The sequence below is a fragment of the Rana temporaria genome, chromosome 13 (genome assembly GCF_905171775.1).
Source record: "Rana temporaria chromosome 13, aRanTem1.1, whole genome shotgun sequence".
Taxonomy (NCBI): domain Eukaryota; kingdom Metazoa; phylum Chordata; class Amphibia; order Anura; family Ranidae; genus Rana; species Rana temporaria.
In genome coordinates this window covers 33,573,509-33,595,361 of record NC_053501.1, presented here as the reverse complement: position 1 = coordinate 33,595,361, position 21,853 = coordinate 33,573,509, and the positions used below count along the sequence as shown (strand labels likewise).

Below are 21,853 nucleotides of genomic sequence, written 5' to 3'. Positions count from 1 at the left end.
TTACCAGAATGCAAGTACATTTAAAGTCATTCGCTTTATGTACTAAGTATAATAGGAAGAGGAAATCTCCTCCTAGATAATTGACAGCAAACAGATTTCCCTTTTTGTAGAATTCTTTCTGCATGTTTTATTTCCCATCACATTCTATCCTAGTGACAATGGTTGCCAGGAAAAAAGTGATAGGGTGAATCTGCCCAGCAAGACAAAGGCAGCAATAAAAACCTGAAGGAGTTTCTACCCCCCCAAAAAAAGGGGGGGTTGTCTTTATTTACACTTTAAAATAATGCTGCTATGCAAGCTGGTGGGTGGGAGGCATAGGGGGGCATTTCAGCAGAGTGAGTATTAGGAGCATTGCTGTGGTCAATACTTCTGTAAAAAAAAAAAATCACAGTATAAGCCACCAACCAACCATGCATATAGTTTCATTAAAATTTTACTGCCAGGGCTCTTCTCAGGGAAGTGTCCTATTTTACTGAAGGGACCTTGTTAGGGTCAGACCGTTGGAGCACAGGTGAGTATTTGTGCCTTTAATACCACCTTGATAACCAATATGTGTCATATCACAGTGGCTCTACAAGAAAGTCCTATTGAAAATTATATTCAAGAGAATAACAGATGAAAGTCACATATCATGTAAACGTTTAAAACCTAATTGCAGAAGAGAAAATGCTTTTTTTTTTAAAACTTCTTTTAAAAAACAAATACCACGTGAATGCACCTTTATCTTGTTTAGGAGAAAAAAAAGTTCTATTCACCGCAACGAGCTGCTGCATTCTACTGTAAATGAAGGATACTGACCTACTTAAGTATTTTATTTCTTCTAATTAATATATAATTGACTGGTGAACTTTGCAAAGTGTATCATTAAGTACTTGGCCTGTCAATGGCCTTCAAAGACTTCAAGTTAAGAAAATGGTGCAAAATCGTTTTAACAAATACAGCCCAACGTTGAAATAATTACTACTTAATCCCTAAAACAATGTCAATCCCAATGAAAAATAACATATTAACTTTGCATTTTAAAATTCCTGCCAAGCTTGCTTTGAAAAGCCTTGTATACACACGGCCACACAAAAGACCCGCCGTTATTTTGAATGGCAAGAACGCGGCGACGTCAAAGACCACGACGAGCTGTCTAAATTACGTTCTATGCTACCGCGCATGCTTTGAATTGTTATTGAGAATGCGCAGTTTATTTCCCTTTCAGGTAAGCATACAGATGACCGGTTTTCTCGGCAGGAAACACTCTGCCAGGAATCCAGACGGGAAAAAAGAAAGCAGGTTCTCCATTTTTTTCCTGTCAGTTTCCTTGTCGGGAAAACTGCTAGGGAGCATATACACGGCCGGGATTCCCGGCCAAAATCTCTCCTGGCAGTTTTCCTGCCAGGAAAATGGGTCGTGTGTACAAGGCTTAAGCCTTACCTATAGGCACTGTTAATCAGACTGCATAGCAACACGGAAAGTCAATATAACCTTGAGTTTAGCACAAATGGGTTGTTTCCTGGAAAGCAGTTTAGTCAGTGATTTTATTTTATGTTTAACCTAATTTTAGGTACAAATATACATCAGCGATTGCTATAAATTCCAGACAGACATAGCGTAGAAACTACAGTAAAGCCAAAAAGTTCCAGACAATTTTCTTTAAGTTTTGGATACAGTGAATAAGGGTCTTTGTTGCTCTTTGTGTCCCCGTTGGAGTGATTGAGACTTCCCGGTCCCTTTATTGTCAGGTTCAGAACTGGAGAAATTTCCACTCTCCATCCTCCCTATAAGATATGCAGATAGCAATAACAGCCCAACAAAGGATGAAGCCAATTTTGGCCGCAGTGGTGATCAAATGCCACCAAAAGAAAGCACTATTTGTGGGGAAAAAAAGGACGCCAATTTTGTTTGGGAGCCACGTCGCACGACCGCGCAATTGCCAGTTAAAGCGACGCAGTGCCGAATCACAAAAAGGGGCCTGTCCTTTACCTGCATTTTGGTCCGGGTCTTAAGCGGTTAAAAGTGTATTTTTTCCCAAAAATGTGCGTTTGAATGATCGCTGCGCAATTACAGTGTGACATAAAATTTTGCAATGACCGCCATTTTATTCTCTAGGGTCTCCGCTAAATAAATATATATATATCAGGGGCTGATGAGTGCACTTCGGCCTATTCAAGGATGCTACCTCACTCCATATCTGAGCCACCAGCCACTATTATCTACAACTTCTACCTCATGTCTTAACCGCACTGTGTCATTTAAGGAAATTGGTGTGCCTATCCCCCACTCATGGATAGCTGTTTTTTGTTTTTCATACTGTATTGTATTAATTATTGATGGCATTGTATGTCCCTGTGTCCATGGTTCATATGTAAACCCATATGTCATGAGTTTCCTGGTTGACATCATTATGTATCTCTATTGTCCTTTACGGTTATGTCTACATGCTCAGCCCCTGCGACTCAGGAGTATATCACACCCTGTTTTGCACGTCAATAAACATGTTTTCCTTTTTGCACTCCCACCCTGTCTTGAACCTCATTTAACCACTTAAGGACAGAAGGTGTTTTTCAGATTCGGCGTTTACAAGACTAAAACATTTTTTTTTGCTAGAAAATTACTTAAAACCCCCAAACATTATATATATTTTTTCTAACACCCTAGAGAATAAAATGGCGGTCATTGCAATACTTTTTGTCACACCGTATTTGCGCAGCGGTCTTACAAGCGCACTTTTTTTGGAAAAAAAATCACTTTTTTTAATTAAAAAATAAGACAACAATAAATTTGGCCCAATTTTTTTATATATTATGAAAGATAATGTTACGCCGAGTAAAATGATACCCAACATGTCACGCTTAAAAATTAAATACATTTTTTATTGATTTTATCATTTTTTACACTGAAATAAAAATGTTTTTATCACTTTTATTCCTATTACAAGGAATGTAAACATCCCTTGTAATAGAAAAAAGCATGACAGGTCCTCTTAAATATGAGATCTGGGGTCAAAAAGACCTCAGATCTCATATTTAGACTTTGATGCAAAAAAAAAAAAAATGAAAATGTTGTCATTTAAAAAAATGACAACAAAAAAAAATTCTTTTTAAGACGCTGGGCGGGACTGACGTTTTGACGTCACTTCCGCCCAGCAATGCTATGAGGATGGGTGGGGGCCATCTTGCCCTCAGTCGAATCCTCACCGCTCAGGCAGCAGCACCCGATCGCCTCCGCCGCTACCGACGGCTCCGGTAAGCGGCGGAGGGCGCGGGAGAGCGGCGGGAGGGGGGACCCCTCTCCCGCCACCGATAACGGCGATCTCGCGGCGAATCTGCCGCAGAGACCACCGTTATCGTTTACACGGCCGCCCACTGAAAAGATGGATACCTTGGTTGTGGCAGCAGCTGCTGCTGTTACCGAGATATCCATCTTTAAAAAGAGGACGTATATATACAGTGGGCGGTCGGTAAGTGGTTAAAGTCCCAAGCTCCTTGTTCTACATTCGTACCAGGGATGGAAGCGCAGACATGTGCTGCACTCAAAGTCCCACCTATGCGTTTGCATAGCCCCCCCCCCTTTTCTATTGTAATGCATAGAGGGTAAATCCGAGTCATTACAAAGTTGAATAATTATTTGTACTAATTAACTTCTTAAACTTTTAACGTATGTTTTGTGTGCAGTGCAGGATGTTCGTATTTTTCAAACTGTTAAAGGAGATCTGAAGACACAGCTATGTGTATAGACAGCAGTCATACCTTTAGGGTGTCCTTTCAGTGAGTATTAGTTCACATTAAATACCCTTCACATATACAGGTAGGATTCAACAAAGTGAAAAACATCAAACATTCAGCCAAACATTTCCCACTGGCACCCTTGATACATCAAAAACCCATAGAAGAATGTGGAAACAATATCATTAACGCAACACAGATATTAAATGTATCCCGTACAGCAAGAGAGAATTCAAAATCCACTACAAAAAGACTTTCATGTATATTAAATAAAATATATATTCAAGGAATACGTTAATATTGTTGTATAGAACAGAGGAGCCAGTAACAAAATCAGTTCATCCCGATATAAAGACATTGCACTTACATTACAGCTTGTGTTATTTCCAGTAGGATCAGTATGATGGCTTCTTGCACAACAGAGAAAGAAAGCCTTGATTGCTGGGATCCTGACATTTTCTGGGTTATTGAATATTTTGAAAATATTTTTGCCCAATTATGGCACGAATGGTTTGTGGCCGTGAGGGTAGACAAAGTGGTTGAAATATGAACAAAGCATACCCCGCTATAGTGTGTACTCAACCCAATGCAAAGCACAAAGTGCAATTTCTTTCTGCTGGCACCTTCCTCTGCTATCTGCATAAGTCACTTCTGACAGGTTTTCGTGACACCAAAAAAAAACAAGTGACGGGAGGAAGCTCCAGCATACAGCCTGTGATTGACAGCTGCAGCTATGTTCCTGTGTGCTATGTAAAGGGGTACTACAGAGTGTAACTTCCACCCCCCCCCCCCTTCTTTTTGAAAGCTCAGACAAGCTATATAAAATCTGGAATTTAAACAGCTGTATGGATGAGAAGACTGCAGATAAGCAGGTAAAACTTATATGATCAACTACTGTCAAGAGGGACCCACCACACATAAAGGGCATACACATGCAGAAATAAGATATTCAATTTTCCAAAGCTTTAGGTTAGGTGCGAAATTAGCAAACAGAATCAGCATACCACTTTTACACTATAGTTGTCTATGTTGTGCTGATATTTTCTTTAGAATTTCTTTCTTGTTATAGAATCAATATACTGTACTTAATATACAACACGTCCCTTCAACAGAAGTCAAACAATCGACAAGTCCTCAGAGGGGACTGCCACACACTCATCAGAACTCGGCTGGTCCCTGCTGAACCAGCAAAATTTCTATCAGTGTATGGTGAGCTTTAGGAACCTATTTAAAGTGGAGCTATACTTGCCTTCAGTCCAGCGATGGAGCGTCTTGGAGCTCCCTGCTGGCTGCTGACACCTAAGGGGGGCTGGCTATTGGGTCTCAATCAACGACCATCTTCATTGGTCAGATTGAGATGACATCACTCCCGCACATGCGCAGGAGTTCAGTCAGCTTCAGCATTACCAAATTAGTACAATGAGCAGGGGCACACAGGCAGGTAAGTAACTTTAATGCAGAAGAGACATAGCATGGCTCTCCTTTGTTAAAAATCCAGTCTGCTCACCCACTATTTTTCCCATAAATTTACACTTTAATGCAGTTCTTTGTTTTACAAAAACTGATCCAGCCATCTGTTCCTGATGCTCACCTGCCCCATTTTAGAAGTTGTCGCAGATTTATTGGCAGTTGTTACCTTGCTAGTTCTTGTATTGTTGTTCATAGTTATTACCTTATTGGGTAATCAGATGCAGGCAAGTTTGCTGCTTCTATAGATATAGTTCCACTTTAAGCTAGAAATGAGATTATTTAGATGCTCCAAGTATACGTGTAAATGGCATGGGTTTTTAGGTTACGTTTAATGACAATTCTTAACAAATCTGTGGCTTTGCCCTTTCCAAAAATGTATTACTTATCTGAGTAAGGCTATTGTTACTATATAATATCTAAATACGCATTTCTCAGTAGTTGAGAACTATAGTATCTCAAATAGAAAAATTCATATACCCCCAAAATTTTCGTGACCCCACTAAAAGTGGAGGCTCACCCAAAATATTATTTTTTAACATTAGATTGGGACTAATTACGGGAAGCAGAATCGGGTGTTTTGATTAAAATCAATGCAGTACTTACCTTTTTTGAGATGGATGTTCTCCCGCCGCTTCCGGGTATGGGCTGCGGGACTGGGCCTATTTGATCGACAGCCTTCCGACCGTCGCATACAGCGCGTCACCAGCTTCCGAAAGTAGCCGAACATCGATGGGCAGGCGCCGTATAGCGCCGCACCGATGTTCGGCAACTCGTGATGCGCTGTATGCGACCGTCGGAAGGCTGTCAATCAAATAGGAATGCCCAGTCCCGAAGACCATACCCGGAAGCGGCAGGAGAACATCTATCTCAAAAAAGGTAAGTAATGCATTGATTTGAATCAAAACTCCCGATTCTGCTTCGCGTAATTAGGCCCAATCTACTGTTACATTTTTTTTTTTTTTCGGGTGAACTCCCGCTTTAAAGTTCTTTGACTTACATGTTGCTTATGTCTACTGATGCTTAGGTGTAGGTTCAACACTTGGATCAATCTGAAACAACCATGTCAGCTTACTTACGATATTGTTAACACAATGCCTCTTCTCTACTCCCTCATTTAGACCTCTATCAATAGGGCACCCAGCAGAGTGAAAAAGTATTTTCCCATTTCTCCTTTGCAAGTCCCATGTCATACATTGTTTGATTTAAATAAAATCAAGAGCCTCTCACCTCTGCTAATCTGGAATGTTTGTGGACCACTTCTGTTTTGTTTATAGGAGTCAGCTGCTGTAGAACACTGCGGCTGTTTGTTAAAGCTCGAGTTAAACGGGCAAATTTTGACCATCCTGCAGAAAAAGTGAAAACAAAGACAAAAAGTACAAGCTTTTTCAAAATGATTAGAACCTTTGTAAATAACTACAAAGTTTATCTGTCACTTAAGCAGGGAACAAACCACTTTTACCTGGTGAATCCATTGTTCAGCTCTACCTCAAACACCCAAGACAGCCACTTTAAAAGGCTTTATCCAGCAGATAAAGACGATCATTTGCCTAATTTTCCATTCATTGGTTCAAAGTCTCAATATGAATAGTGGCTAGATCGTTTCTTAGCCACTGCAGCCCTAGCTTTGGAAAATCTGAGGCTATGATGTCCTGTCGCATTAGGCCCAGATAATCGCTTAGGCAAAGTAGGACTGTATCTATAGACCAGGGTCGGCAACCCATCGAACCCTGGCAGGTTACAAGTAGATTGCATGCCTTGGTTGCCGACCCCAGAACCTGGAGAAGAGGGGCTGCAAGGGAGGTATTTAGTGGAATCGATCAGCTGTATTTTCCTCCCTGCAGCAGCTTAATGTCCTCTTCTCCTCCTCTCCCTCCCACCGGCACTTAGCTGCTGCAGGGAGGAAAATACAGCCGATTAGTTCAACTAATTGCCACCCTCACTGCCCTTCCTCTCCAGGCTCCTCCTACTTCTGTTGTCCCAATTCCCTATGTTCTAACTTGCACAACACCCCCCCCCCCCAGTCATGCCGGATTCCCCTCTCTCCTCTCCTGCTGGCTGATGCAGGGGATCTTTTCAGGAAGGAGAGGGGGGCAGGGGAGTTGCGTTTACTATGCTTCAGTTTGTGAGGAAATGTGTCTGGCTAGTTAATATCTTTCTATCCCAGTGATCTTTGCTCCATTTCGTGTTGTTCATGTAGATCTCTTCCTCTCACAGGCTGCCTATTGCTGCTATAGATGGAAGAGCAAAAGAAGTGGCTTTTCCTGCAGAGCTACCAGATTTATTGAATAGTCCATGGAAGTACAGTCATCTCCTATAAGCTTATTTACACAATGTCATGATATCCTAAGCTGGGTTAGAACCAGTATGGCCCCTTTTACACGGTCAGACCGTTCAGGTCCGGCTGTCAGTTTTGTCGGCAGAACTGAACGGCTGCTCCATGCAAGCCTATGGAGCGTCGGATGTCAGCGGTGACATGTCCGCTGACATCAGACCAGATCCGCTAAAATCGATACGTCGCCATCCGTCCATGGTGGATCAGATCGAGTGAGATCCGATGAAAACGGACATGCTGCCGTTTTCATCAGATCTCTCCATAGAAGACAGCGGAGCTCAACAAGCCCCTCCCCGCTCAGTGAGCAGAGAGGGACCTGTCATCCGCCAGCTCAGAGATCTCCTGCTGAGCTGGCGGACTCCATAGCGACTGAGTCCCCCTCGTCTGAATGAAGCCTAAAACAAAGAAATGTTCTTCGGGGAAGGGGTGTTCCTAGAGGGGTGCTGCTTTGGGCACCAAAGGCCGAGTACCTACAGGATAGAGTTATGGAAATGTAACTGATTCTTAAGGTGAGCCTGTTGAATGCCAGGGTGAAGGGGCACAGAAGACAGCTGAGAGAGGCAGGACTATAAATCCATCCTTTGCTTCTTTATATGAGTATGTAAATCAGGTCTGCTAATCAGAAAAGGAAAACGTTAAAAGTTATCTGAATATTTGTTCCAGATCAGCTTTTCAATGAATAGAATGTGTTTGTTTGGAATGTATATGTAATATAATGCCTATGACTTTAAAATGGAATATACTGTACAAGTTCATATAGGTCAGTGATGGCAAACCTATGGCATGTGTGCCACAGCTGGCACGCAGAGCCCTCTCTGTGGGCACTCAAGCCAAGCCGCCGGATCGCTACCCGTATTACATGACCTCTCGTGGGGCCACCTGTAATTGGTGCACTGAGACAGACACGTGGATTGAAAACCCTGGAGCGTGTAGTCCGGTGATTGTAGGTAGAGGGAGATCTTCGGCCATGTCCTCTGGCCAGGAGCTTCGCTAAAGCTGATCCCAATCACTGCATTCAGCTGACGGCAATCACCAGATCTAGAAAACGGGCGGGCAGGGAGGTAGGGGCACTGCTGTGCTCTGTGGAGAGTGTATGCTGGCAACGGCACTACGGTGTACAGAGATTTACCATGCAAGTGACTTTGGTTCTATAATCTGATGCTGGACGGGTCTGTGTAGTCTGAACAGTGCTGGGTGTCACTGCTCACACTGGAGGATGGGGATTCCTGGGGGCTCAGAGTAAGAGGCGCACAGGTGAGAGGGGAGGGCGGGGACTCCTAGAGGGGCTATTACTGTAGCAAACCAAGTGTGATATCCTCCTGGGGATCGGACATATGGTGGGGTGAGCAGAGTTCTGAGCCCCTCCTCCGGATGCAGTCACATGACCTCTGACACGCTGCTCTGTACACCTGTTGCATTTTAGGCACTTGGGCTAAAAAAGGTTCGCCACCACTGATATAGGTGTTATAGTCAGGTCAGATAGCAAGCAATTGAACTGAAAGTTTGAAAATGACTTGCTAAGCCATTACTAGACTTCACATGTTTGTTGCACAATTGCAGCAAGTCTGCATTGCATAACTCTAGATCAACTTTCTTTGAAAACATTCTGCAAGTCTGCTGCAAGTTCTGGTTCAGTTATGTTGTGCAATAGTCATCCCACCACAGGGGTCACTGTGGCTGATCTTTCATGCTGTAGACTTGCAGAGCCCTTGCTGTAGACTCACCACTGAAACTTTGCTATTGTTAGAGACTTGCCACGCAAATTTGCTAAAATTCTAAAAAGTGTCTACTAGAACTTGTGTTTCATGTGCTCTGCAAGTGTACAACCAGTGAAAATGTGCAGCAAGTTAACATACTTGTAATTCAACACTGCCACATATGTGTGGCAAGTTATCCTTGGTATCTGGGGTGTCCACAAGTATTTGTCAATATAGTACATCCTAATAATATAAATGCAAATTTATGAATACTAGAACCAAGCATGCAGGGAAACGGTAAGTTGTTTCCCATAGTAACACGGTTTTGTTCTCTATGAAACAAACAAGGAATTTGGTTTGTTACAATAGACAGCACCTCTACAGACAGCACTGAACAATTAACATAGTATATGACTCAGAGATAGAGAATTGAAATAACACCTCAAATGACCTGTGTTACAAAACATGAACAGGATTTATACCCAACATCTGCTTGGGATTCGAGCTTACACAAGCTTAATTTCTGCAAAGGTTAAAAAAAGTGCCTGTATTTTAGGTCAAAGAACGTAAGGCCCAGAACAAGTACAGTGCCTTGAAAAAGTATTCATACCCCTTGAAAATTTTCCACATTTTGTCATGTTACAACCAAAAACGTAAATATATTTTATTGGGGTTTTATGTAATAGATCAACACAAAGTGGCACATAATTGTGAAGTGGAAGGAAAATGATAAATGGTTTTCCAAATTGGTTCCACTAGATTTTAGTTAGGGGTATTATAATAATTTTCCGTCCACTTCACAATTGTGCCACTTTGTGACTATCACAAAATCTGAATAAAATACATTTACGTTTTTGGTTGTAACATGACAAAATGTAGAAAATTTCAGGGGGTATGAATACTTTTTCAAGGCACTGTACAAAACTGTTTTTTTGTCTGTCTTTCGAATTATACATTTCTTTAAACCAACCCAATAAATAACTAATTAAAGATTGTCTGTGCCAGTACAGAAGCTGGGTTCTTGCCAATTAAACAGCTTGTCTTGTTAACGATACAAAATGAAAAAATAAATAAAATAAAAATAAAATCTGGAATCTCAGATATTAATTTGTAACAGCTGACTAAAATGTTAAATATTGCACTAGTCTTCTGAAAACAGTTACCAACTTTCATGGTGTATATTGGACGTAGAACAAACCAAAACATTAAAATAAAATTTACTGGGGTTTACTCTAATTTGGTTATCTTATTTTATGTTTGTTATTAAATGACACTTAAAGCAGGGTTTCCAGCTGCAAATTCTTTTTTAAAAGTCAGCAGCTACAAACATTGCAGCTGCTGACTTTTAATAAGGACACTTACCTGTCCAGAGACCCAGCCCCCCTCCCCCCCCTCGAGGCTGATCTGTCCATTGGATCGGGTGCATGCGCTGCCATACCAACTAAGGGTTTCCTACTGCGCCTGTGCTTCCTGGATGGCCCTGTCATCTTCTGGGTCACACTAAGGTCCCAGAAGGCAGCCGGGGAGAAGAGGCCGTTATGCATTGGGCCGTGGCAATGCTGGGTGGAAGTACACAAGGTACTTCAAAAAAGGTAAGTAAGGAAAAGAAAAAAAAAAAGGTGGTGGAGGGGATGTCATGCCTTTAAGATCAAGTTGTAAAAGTGGGTGGAACTCCACTTTAAGTCATGGTATAATAAAAAGTTATAGGGAAATTATTACTTACAGGATTAGTTTAACTTTAACAAAAACTGCCTATGTAGGTAAGAGGCATCTGTAGATAGATTTGGGCTTGCCGTTACCTTACTGTTCCTTGCGTTCGTCTCAGGGGTTCTCCTTGAAGAGTTATCCGGAAAAAAATGTATGCACCAACACAAAGTCTCTTTCAAGGGTTTTATTGAACAAACTTTCCAACAGAGGGATAGAGGGATGGGAAGGAATCAGGTATCTTACTTGCAGATCACTCTCCTAGGTCCAGAGGAACAACTGTCTCCACGCTGGACTCAACAACCACCGGATAGGCCCACTCTCACTGTCCTAGCAGCCGGTGCGAAGCTTGATCAAAAGCTAGTCTCTGCCACAGACTAGGTAGTAGAATTTGTTAATTTGTTTCTGCCACAGACTTGGTGAACTTAGGATTCGCTCAATAGTCTCTGCCACAGACTTGTGCAACCCTTCACTGGGTTTAACTTCCGAAGGAAAATAACTCAGCTCTCAGATCCAGGATCTCTCAGCCGTTCCGGCAGCACTGCAAGGTAAATTTTGACCTGGATACATCCTCCATTGCTTGGTCCCTTCCAGCAGGCAAGGCGACACAGGATCATCCCTGGATCAGTAGGCCCCAGCGACTCCTGGGCCTACATCTCAGTTGCGAGGCCTCGGCCAACGTGGCCCGAGGCGGAAACTGACAACACATCCCTGGAGGGCCCTCAGGTGAGGATTGGAAGACAAACCCCACAAAATGGTGTCTGCCCCTTAAGTACCCCCTCCCAGAATACACAGTGGGTTCACCACGCCCCCTGGGCTGTTTCTGGGCAAGAGGCACCCAATGCATCCAACCTGCTGCCTTTCCAACCCTGACCAGCGGTGGCAGCGACACCCATCGTCAGGAGGAAAATCATGCAACCAGCTGAACTGAGACAGAGCCACAATTTAGACACAATCCTTCTGAGCCAAACTACTGCTCAGATAACTACAATTTTAATGCTGCTGGTAAGGCTTATTGGCACTGTCAAGACTCTCAAAATGAGTCCTAATCCATTGCTGAATGTTCTGTAGAGAGCACAGTGCTTGAAGAATTTAGGGGTCGACAGGAGGGAAGGGGGTTTTATCTTTTTTATCATTTGCGGTATCTTAATTCTGCAGATGTCCTGAAACCTCTTTACAGCCTGTCCCTGTTCCCATGCACTACAGTGGTAACAGGCTGCATGTGTTTTTTCACTGGGCATATTTCTTAAAGTACAATAGGAGAGGTAACTGTCAGCGCAGATACAAAGTACGTGTATGGGTAGGGGTATGGTGATTAGTCCATTGGAAATAGTAGTAACAGGCAGTTCAATGGTTAAAAATGTAGATCAGGCCAATAGAAGGAGCAGTGGCTCCGAGCGCGTAGCCCAATCAGCCTTTGTTATCCCTGTCTGACCCTCCTCCCGGAAGTGTTCCTCGGAAGTAATCACGTGACCTGTCACGTGACCTGTGAGGCTGGAACAGGCTTCATCCTGATGGCCACAGGACAGGCCTGAAGACTCCACACATTCTGCTTTCTTCACTTCTAAGCAGCCCATGGATCCGGAATGAGGACTACAGGATGTTACAGATGAGCCTTCTTTCCTTACCTTCTTGTAAGTGTGTTTTGTACAATGTGTCATTAAAAGAACCTCTTTAATACTGCACTTAGGTGGCGCTTCCTTTCTCTACCCCTCTTATATTTCTTAAAGTACAACTAAAGGCAGCTTACATATTTTTAGTGAACCCTTAACAAAGGTCATGAAAATGACCTATGTTAATAAATATAATAAATACAACTATGAATACCTAAGCATACACCTGTAATCGCTTTCTGTAACCCGCCCTCTGAGCCTGTGCCGCTGGATTCAGATAGTGATACTGGGAGGAGTGTTGCAGTCTTCTACTAAGCCAGCATCTGCATCCTTAGAGAACTACAGTTTCTATGATTCAATGGGCAGTCTAGATAGCAACACCCCCCCCCCCCCCAATGATGTAACAACGCTGGGCTTTAGTCTCTTGAATAATGACATAATGCAAAAGGGGACAACAGAAACATTTGGAAAATTAGGAAGCTGGGTTGTCTCCACAATATAGGAAGATGACAAACTGGAGGGGGAGCAGGTAAATGTATTTATTTACTTGTATTTAGATGACAAAGACAGACATATTTTACATCCTACTTAGTTTTATCACATATTGGATTTTTTGTTGTTGCCCTTAGTTCTACTTTGTTACCAACTGTAAATGTGTTTCCACAGGCCTTTGATTATATAACAGAGTGAATACTTACACAATTTCTTGCTGAAGTCAGTGAAGTATAGTTTTTTGTAAAAAAGTTTGAAAACCATTTATCATTTTTCTTCCACTTCACAATTATGCGCCACTTTGCGCTGGTCTATCACATAAAATACCAATGAAATACATTTACATTTTTGGTTGTAACATGACAAAATGTGGAACATTTCAAGGGGTAGGAATACTTTTTCAAGGCACTGTATAAACATAAGCAATACTCTTGAAACAAAAATGTAAATTGAAGTACCACACCACTATTTAAAGTTTCACATATGACTTTATTCCAATAAAAGTCAGAGGCACAAAGAGTATCCAATGCATTTCAAGGGTCCAAAAATGTCCCCTTCATTAGGACTTAAGATTGAAAACAATGTGAATGGAGTAGAATTGAACTAATGGTATTTCTTCCAAATGATTTCAGCCAAAGCAGCTGCTGAAAAGGCCTGTGCTTGAAATCACACAGGAAGAAATACCATTAAAGGTCCAGTTCACTTCTAAGAAGAAATACGATTAAAGTCAAGTTTACTTCTAGTCCATTTACATGGTTTTTAATCTCAAACGCTGATAAAGGGGGTATTTTTGCTCAATTACTAAATTCTAGAAAGCATCAGAAATCAAACTTGAAAAACAAAAGGGGAACATTTATAAAACTTGTGCAAGCTGGAAAGTAGGCAGTTATTTTATTTTTTTCCAGTTGTGCAAATTTGCTAATTACTTACCTCAAAATGTGCAGGTATTCATTACAAATAGAAAAACAGGTCTTTCAGACCAGCTAAATTTTGCAGAACATCTTCCCTACCAACCAACTTTCTGCTGGCCCAAGTTTTATAAATTCCTCTGAAAAACATTTCTTAGCAGGAGGAGGATCAGCACAGTTCACATTCGGGAAAAATTCTATCTAGAAAAATGTAGGATGGCAACTACAAAGCGCTTGAAAACACTACAGCAGCTTCTAAGACTTACTTTGTGTGTTTTTTAGGTGCGTTGGTCCAAGGTTAGCTGTGCAAAAAAGAAGGCTGGTTTTGTTTTTTTTTTCTTTTTTCATTTTATGTATAAGAAATGGTCAATAAAGTTAACATAAAATGAGAGACAAACCCTAGTGTCACAAATGTTGATCCCAATGGTGAAAAACAAACAGGCAACAGTCACACTACATAGTCATATCATATTTTTAGTTGGACAATACCAGGTGAAACAACAACAATATAACACCCCACTAATTTGTTATATAAGCTCTTGCATTATAACATATAATTTTAAGAAACATTACTCTTTAAGCACCTGGTGCCTAATCTGCAGCCATTAGCAAACTGTTGGCACTATATAAATCCTGTACAATAATAAAAATAATAATAATAATTTGTCCCTAGCAGCCAATCGTCAGTGTTTTTCTTGCCCAGGTACTTACCCGGGGACAGTGAAGGGGAAAAAAAAAACATTTTACTAAAGTTTACTCACTAAATGATTATGTATTTCATACTCTCTTGCTTTGTCTGTGCTGTCCATTCTTTTTATACATTTTGTTCCTCTGATCTTTTACACTGGCTCTTGCTTAGAGGACTATAATTGTAGTGGCAGGTGTAATGATATCATGTATTGGACACACGGAAAGCTGTGGCTAGTGGCCATGTTGTTCAGGAATCATAGGTGGTCCTATGAACAGTTACACATTGCAGCAGCAAATAATTAGGAATGCACCTACATAGTCTTCTAATTTAGCATTTCAAAGGAGCCGGTTATCTCAACTTTGGGACAGCAGAAACCAGCGAACAGGCCATTTCAGAGCTGTAAACAGCTAATTGAGTTCTGGCAGGATGTCCGTTTCTGCTGACCAGATTGTAAAACTATGACCAAATCCGATTTGTCACCCATGGTTTGTAGGGCAATTAAAGAACCAGGAATACATAGCATGCCATAAAATGTCTACCCAGAACTAATAGGCATCGTAAAAAGCAGTCAAGCTTTATGCAACCTGCTGGAGACCTTTGCCCAAATAACAACCCAACCAAATCCACACACAATTCAAAAAATCAAACAAGACCAGGGCACATTAAAGCTTAGGTATCACGAAAAAAAAAATATTAAAAAAGCCAGCAGCTACACAACTGCAGCTGCTGACTTTCAATAAATGGACACTTACTTGTCCAGCGCGCCTGCAATGTCGGCAGCCGAAGCTGAGCAATCACTCGTCTCTCAGCTGCCCCCGCCTCCATCCTCGGTGAGGGAATCAGGAAGTGAAGCGTTGCGGCTTCACTGCCCGGTTTCCTACTGTGCATGCGCGAGTCGCGGGGCGTGTCCCCACTGGTCCCCGCTGTCTCCTGGAACCAGTGCGTTTTCCAGAAGACAGCAGGGGGGGTGACAGGAAGGGGCGAGACTCCCGTGGTAGTGGGTGAAAATTGCTGTATTATACAGGTATCTGCAGCCCCCTCCGCCCTGAAAGGTGCCAAATGTCCTAAGCAGTTTTGTGCAGACAACTCTGTGTGTATCGGCAACATCTGTTCTGTGCAAGAGACTGTTCAGTTCTTCAGGGTATATTGTCAAAAAGAAAATGTAAACACTCGGGTATGTCTGTGTGACTGGCTAAAGTGATGCCTACTATAAAGTGACTGACAGTCAATATACTGGATACGTTTTATAATTAAAGTTAAACTAACTTTCTACGTTTTTCTTAAAGTTTAATAAGAAAAAATTACTTACATCAGTGCTATAGTTTGAATTTAAAATGTATTTGTGTGAACTGTGAAGTTAAGTCATGGATTGTGGAAACTAACTAGTGTCGGGTGATTGTATATAGTGTATACCACATTTACCACTGACTACTGCAGAGTTGCAATGCAAGGAGATCAGCTAAAAGTAGTTGGATCTGTCCCATCAACTAAATCCCTTCCTTCACTCTCTGACACCTCCGGCCACCAACATCCAACCCCTCACAACACTAGAGGAACTCTGCAACACTTCAGGTACCACGTTGCATACGCTCTCCCTGGCCTATAGTCTTTTAAACACACCACGCGCAGACTTTGTGCCCCGGGTATGCTCAAATGGGAGGAGTTAAACTGTCCTCAATTTGCACCAAGACCCAGGAAACTAGTTACACATTTCTGTCACGATGGTACAGGACCCCAGTACTGCTCCACAAGTTTTTCCCGGCGACGTCTGATCTCTGTTGGCACTGCCGGGCTGACAAGGGAACGCTGCTACACATCTTTTCGTCCTACCCCAGCCTGAGTCGCTTCTGGCAGGTGATTCGTGAGGTAGCTCAGAAATTCACGGACCGCGATATATCATCCGACCCCGCATTCTTTCTCCTACATGTATCCAACATTCTGGAGAAGGTATACAAAAAATCCATAATTAGACACCTTTTGGATGCAGCCAAGGCCTGCATTCCACTTCACTGGAAGGCCACGCTCCCGCCTACAATATCCCAATGGATCACGAAGGTGGAAGAGATAAAATGCATGGAGGACCTCATCCTCACAGCACATAACAGACATAAAACATTTACTAAAACCTGGTAACTGTGGAATATCTTCATATATTCAGCTGAGGGCCAGGCATTGAGAGAGCCCACGGCTGATGTATGAATGTAAACTTATCAGTATGTTCCCTCCCGCCCCAGACCATCTCCATAATGGAGAGTAGGACCACGGGGTAGGAGAACTCTCCCCCCAGGGAGTCTAAATATGAGGGGACTTACCCCTCCCCCCCCCTCGCCCCTGCCCTCTATCCTTGACCACTCTTTCTTTCTTCCTTTCTTTACTCCTGTTCTATTCTCTGGAATTTTCTACACCCCCACACTGTTTTTTTTTCTTGATATAAAATTAAGGGGTCGGTCGCGTGGACCCGACACCTAGCTATAACTTGACACAGGAAGGGGACCCCCTTTGAGGGTCACCGCAAGTCTCTTGGAGCAACAGAGTCCAGGCACCCTCCAGAGGCGCACATGTCAACTTGCACTTGCGGTACACAGTGGGTGCCTAACATGATGTTTCATGTAGTGTGCAATGTTTTCTTTATTTCATGAATTGTTGTTGTGTAACTAACCTACCACATGTATTGTATGTATCATTATACCATGTCGGCCTACGCGGCCTTGTTCCTGTTTACAAATAAAAAAAAAGTAGTTGGATCTGTATGTGCGTTATAATTAATCGAAATTAGTCGATTATCGATTACAAAAAAAATCGATTAATCGAACACGAAAATTTTAATCAGTAACCCTACAAGAAACATCTGTTAAGTTTGAGAACCAACACCTTGCTAATCGACGGAACTCTGCTAAAACCAAGGATACTGCAAGTATTCTTCTTTTTCAACTCTTTCATTTCCCGTTGCTTTATTGTCTCTTTATTGCTTGTAGCACCCTTTTTTCAGTAAATATTTTACTTGCACCAATTTGACCTCATTATTAACAAGAACACAACCACAGTAACAGGCCTCCATCCCTAATATACGTGTGTAGGGAAAGAACTATGGTCATGGGACTTTGTGTGAGGCCAGTCACTTAAAGAGGGGGTTCACCCTATAAAAAAAAAAACATTTCTAGCATTAAATTAAGCATAGTAGCGCGAGCTACAGTATGCCTTTATTTATTTATTTTGCCCCGTACTCACTGTTTAATCCTATAGTGAAGATTCAGACTCCCAGCGGGGACTGGGCGTTCCTATCCAGAGGGAAGATGATTGACGGCTGGCTCTGGCGCGTCACGCTTCTCCGGAAATAGCCGAAATAGGACTTGGCTCTTCACGGCGCCTGCGCCTAGTCTGTGCGCAGGCGCTGTATAGCGCCGTGAAGAGCCAAGACCTACTCCGGCTATCTTCGGGGAGCGTGACGTGCCATAGCCGGCCGTCAATCATCTTCCCTCTGCATAGGAACGCCCATTCCCCGCGGGGAGTCTGAATCTTCACTATAGGATTAAACAGTGAGTACGGGGCAAAAAAAAAAGGCATACTGTAGCTCGCGCTACTATGCTTAATTTAATGCTAGAATGTTGTTATTGAGGGTGAACCACCGCTTTAAGTAATGGTACAATAAAATACATAAAATAAAAATGTATTTATTATACAAACAGAACTAAAAATTTTCTCAAAATACATGATGCAATTGTTGAAACAGATTCCATTAGAAGCTGACATTCTTTTGATTAATAAAATTATATCATAATATATAGAAAGCTAGATAACAGGTTTTAAAACATATACACAACTTGCATTTGTATGTGCTCCCAGGCCTGGGGTTAGAAATCGTGCACTGTACAGACTACTTGAGAGGGCCCCCAAAAATATTGAATGAGGTCTTTGTGCTGATTTACATGAGTGCTGTGACCTGTACAGTCAAAATGTGTTAATTTGTCTGGAGCTGTAAGGCCGCGTACACACGGTCGGACAAAACCGATGAGAATGAACCGAGGTTCAGTTTCATCGGTCCAAACCGACCGTGTGTATAGCCCATCGGTCTGTTGTCCTTCGGTCCAAGATTTTAAAACATGCTTTGAAATCGAACCGATGGCCCGCTGCCCGATCGGTCCAAACTGATGGTTAGTACAGAAAGCATCGGTTCAAAACCTGCGCATGCTCAGAATCAAGTCGACGCATGCTTGGAAGCATTGAACTTCGTTTTTTTCAGCACGTCGAGTGTTTGACGTCACCGCGTTCTGACCCGATCGGTTTTTAGAACGATGGTGTGTACACACATCAGACCATCAGGCCACTTTAGCGGTGAACCAATGGAAATGGCCTGTCGGACCAGTCTCATCGGTTTGGAACGACAGTGTGTATGCGGCCTAAGATGGCAGCCTATGTTACGTTATGGGGACAAAGAAGCTTTACCAACACAGCTGCAGGTCCTTATTTGACAGGTGGGCGTTTATGGCCTCATATATAGGCAGTGTGCATTCAGGGCCACTCATTCGCACCACTCATTCCTCTCCCCTGAAGCCATTTGCAGGGAGCCAATCACGGAGCACCCTGGGAATAGGCAAGTGTAAGCATCTTTCTTCTACAGGGTAGTTAAAGTGGTTGTAAACCCACTATTTTTACTTTTACCTACACGTAAGCCTATAACAAGGCTTACCTGTAGGTAAGGAGAATATCTCCTAAACCTGCACGGTTTAGGAGATATTCTCCTCGCAATGCACCGCTGATTGCAGCGGCGCATGCGCAGGGGGGGATCTATGGCGAAAGGACCGGCAGCCGCCAGACCTTGCCGAATTTAAATCTCCTGCGCGGATGCGCAGGAGTGACGTCATCGCCGCTCCAGCCAATCACAGCGCTGGAGCGGCGATACCCGGAATATACGAGTAAAGATGATATCTCGCTCGGCGTGGACCAGGTAAGTTCTACACACCTCGTTCCGAGGGAAGTATTTCATAATGAGCTAATATGCGGTGCATATTAGCTCATTATGACTTTTGCCTTGCAGGAGAAAAAAAAATGTTTTTTTGATGCGGGTTTACAACCGCTTTAAAATAGGAGTTAGGAGGGGAAAGGGAGCAGGTTTAAAATTAGATAGTTATAGCCTTGACTTCCACTATAACCTTTCCAGGAAAAATCATGGAAGCTGCCATTGTTGTTTTCTATGAAGCATTACAGCCGGGGAACTAGCATTTTAAGGAGGAGGCCAGAAATGGCAGCCTCCATATTGCTCTTAAAAAAAATGTATTAAAAGACGCATCCCTGTCATTGTGTGTTTGCACAGAAATTACCATGGGCCAGGAAAATGTGCCTTTCCATTGCTCAGCACCACGATCCATTAGCGCAAGGCGCTTGAACATAGAACCCATCGAGCAGATATAATGAGCAGTAAAAGAACAAACACACCAGTCGCCTCTCCAGCACTTTGCTCCGTGGATCCATGCCATGTGCCTCATCAGATCATCCATAGGCTGATCTATAAGACAGAGGCACCCTGCACACTCAGCACAACAATGGGCATTTATTGTGCAGAAAGTCAGCACTCCAAGCTGAACTAATACATTCCTTCCCGAGAATGGCATTTACATAGTAGCGCCAAACCATGCTATATAGGTCATTACACATAAAGCTGCTTAATGTGAAATCTGCAGTAAGCAACACTTATCCTTCTGAAAATGGTTAATTGAATACATTCAAACAGCTACATTCACCCTGACTAATTCAATATGTTCATCCACTAAAAATAACTATTAAAATATAAAACCGCGCAAACCAAGCACTTTCCAGACAGAACAAATTGTTTGTCTTGCTTGAAGAATGAGTATAAATCAATTCTTCACAGGTAGGTTGCATAGACATACACTACGTTACCAAAAGTATTGGTACCCCTGACTTTACACGCACATGAACTTTAATGGTATCCCAGTTTTGGTCCATAGAGTTCAATAATAAGTTGGCCTGACCTTCGCAGCTTCAACTCTTCTGGGAAGGTTGTCCACAGGGTTTAGGAGTGTGTCTATGGGAATGTTTGACCATTCTTCCAGAAGTGCATTTGTAAGGTCAGGCACTGATGTTGGAGGAGAAGGCCTGGCTCGCAGTCTCCTCTCTAATTCATCCCAAAGGTGTAATATCAGGTTAAGACCAGGACTCTGTGCAGGCCTGTCAGGTTTCTCCACCTCAAACTCGCTCATCCAAATTTGCTCAGCCCCTTAGAAACCACCCCACACCATACTGGCCCCTCCACCAAATTAGTTGGACCAGTACACAAGGTCCATAAAGACATAGATGTGTGAGTTTGGTGTGGATGAAGTCAACTAGTCCTGACCTCAACCTGATAGAACACCTTTGGGATGAATTAGAGCGGAGACTGCGAGTTCAGGCCTTCTCGTCCACATCAGTGACTGACCTTACAACTGTGCTCTTGGAAGAATGGTTAAACATTCTCATAGACACACACTACTAAACCTTGTGGACAGCCTTCCCAGAAGAGTTGAAGCTGTTATAGCTGCAAAGGGTGGGTTAACTCAATATTAAAACCTATGGACTAAGACCGGGATGCCATTAAAGTTCATGTGCGTGTAAAGGCAGGTGTCCCAATACTTTTGGCAATATAGCGTATGCTAGATAGCCAAAGGTAGTGGACAGACCTGCCAATGATTGAGTCCAGGTGTTTTCAGTGAAGGGTACTGGCAATGCCACATCATACCAAGACATTTTGAACATTTTAGTGCACTTCCAACCTTGTTGCAACAGTTTGGGAAAGGCTCTTCCAGCATCACTGTCCCCTGTGCACACACCCAGTGCCATAAAGGACAAAGGTGTATGCAGCCTATTGCATTAGGGTGTGCACCGCAAAGCTCAAACACACATGCCTTACTCTGCAGCCTCAGCTGCACGGGACAATGAATGAATGGAAAGTGCTCTGTGCTGAGCAGCTTCCTGTTTATTCACTAACGGAAGCATAGTAAACACAGTTTACTACCATAGTTTTGTCTATAGTTCTACTTTAAGCTGGGAAACCACTAGTAAATAGAATTGTGTTTGAGATTTTTCATGCATTCAATTTTTCAGCAGTGGAGTCAAAACAACATTATTTTTCTTTTCACTGCCGTTATGACCAAATTTGAAGGAGCGGGGTGGAAAAAATGTCTCGAACCCCCAATGGTGACACAGACAACAATAAACACTTGATAGAGGTACTAATGT

General features: G+C 42.6%; 1 protein-coding gene across 1 annotated transcript in view; it reads right to left on the bottom strand.

The window, feature by feature from the left end:
• The window catches only part of KCNH5 (potassium voltage-gated channel subfamily H member 5), a 320,226-nt gene that overhangs the window by 206,018 nt on the left and 92,355 nt on the right, over positions 1 to 21,853 (bottom strand). Inside the window, exon 5 of the mRNA XM_040333059.1 lies at positions 6,411 to 6,526. Within this exon, the coding sequence (XP_040188993.1) occupies positions 6,411 to 6,526 (116 nt within the window). The remainder of the gene's footprint in view (positions 1 to 6,410; positions 6,527 to 21,853) is intronic.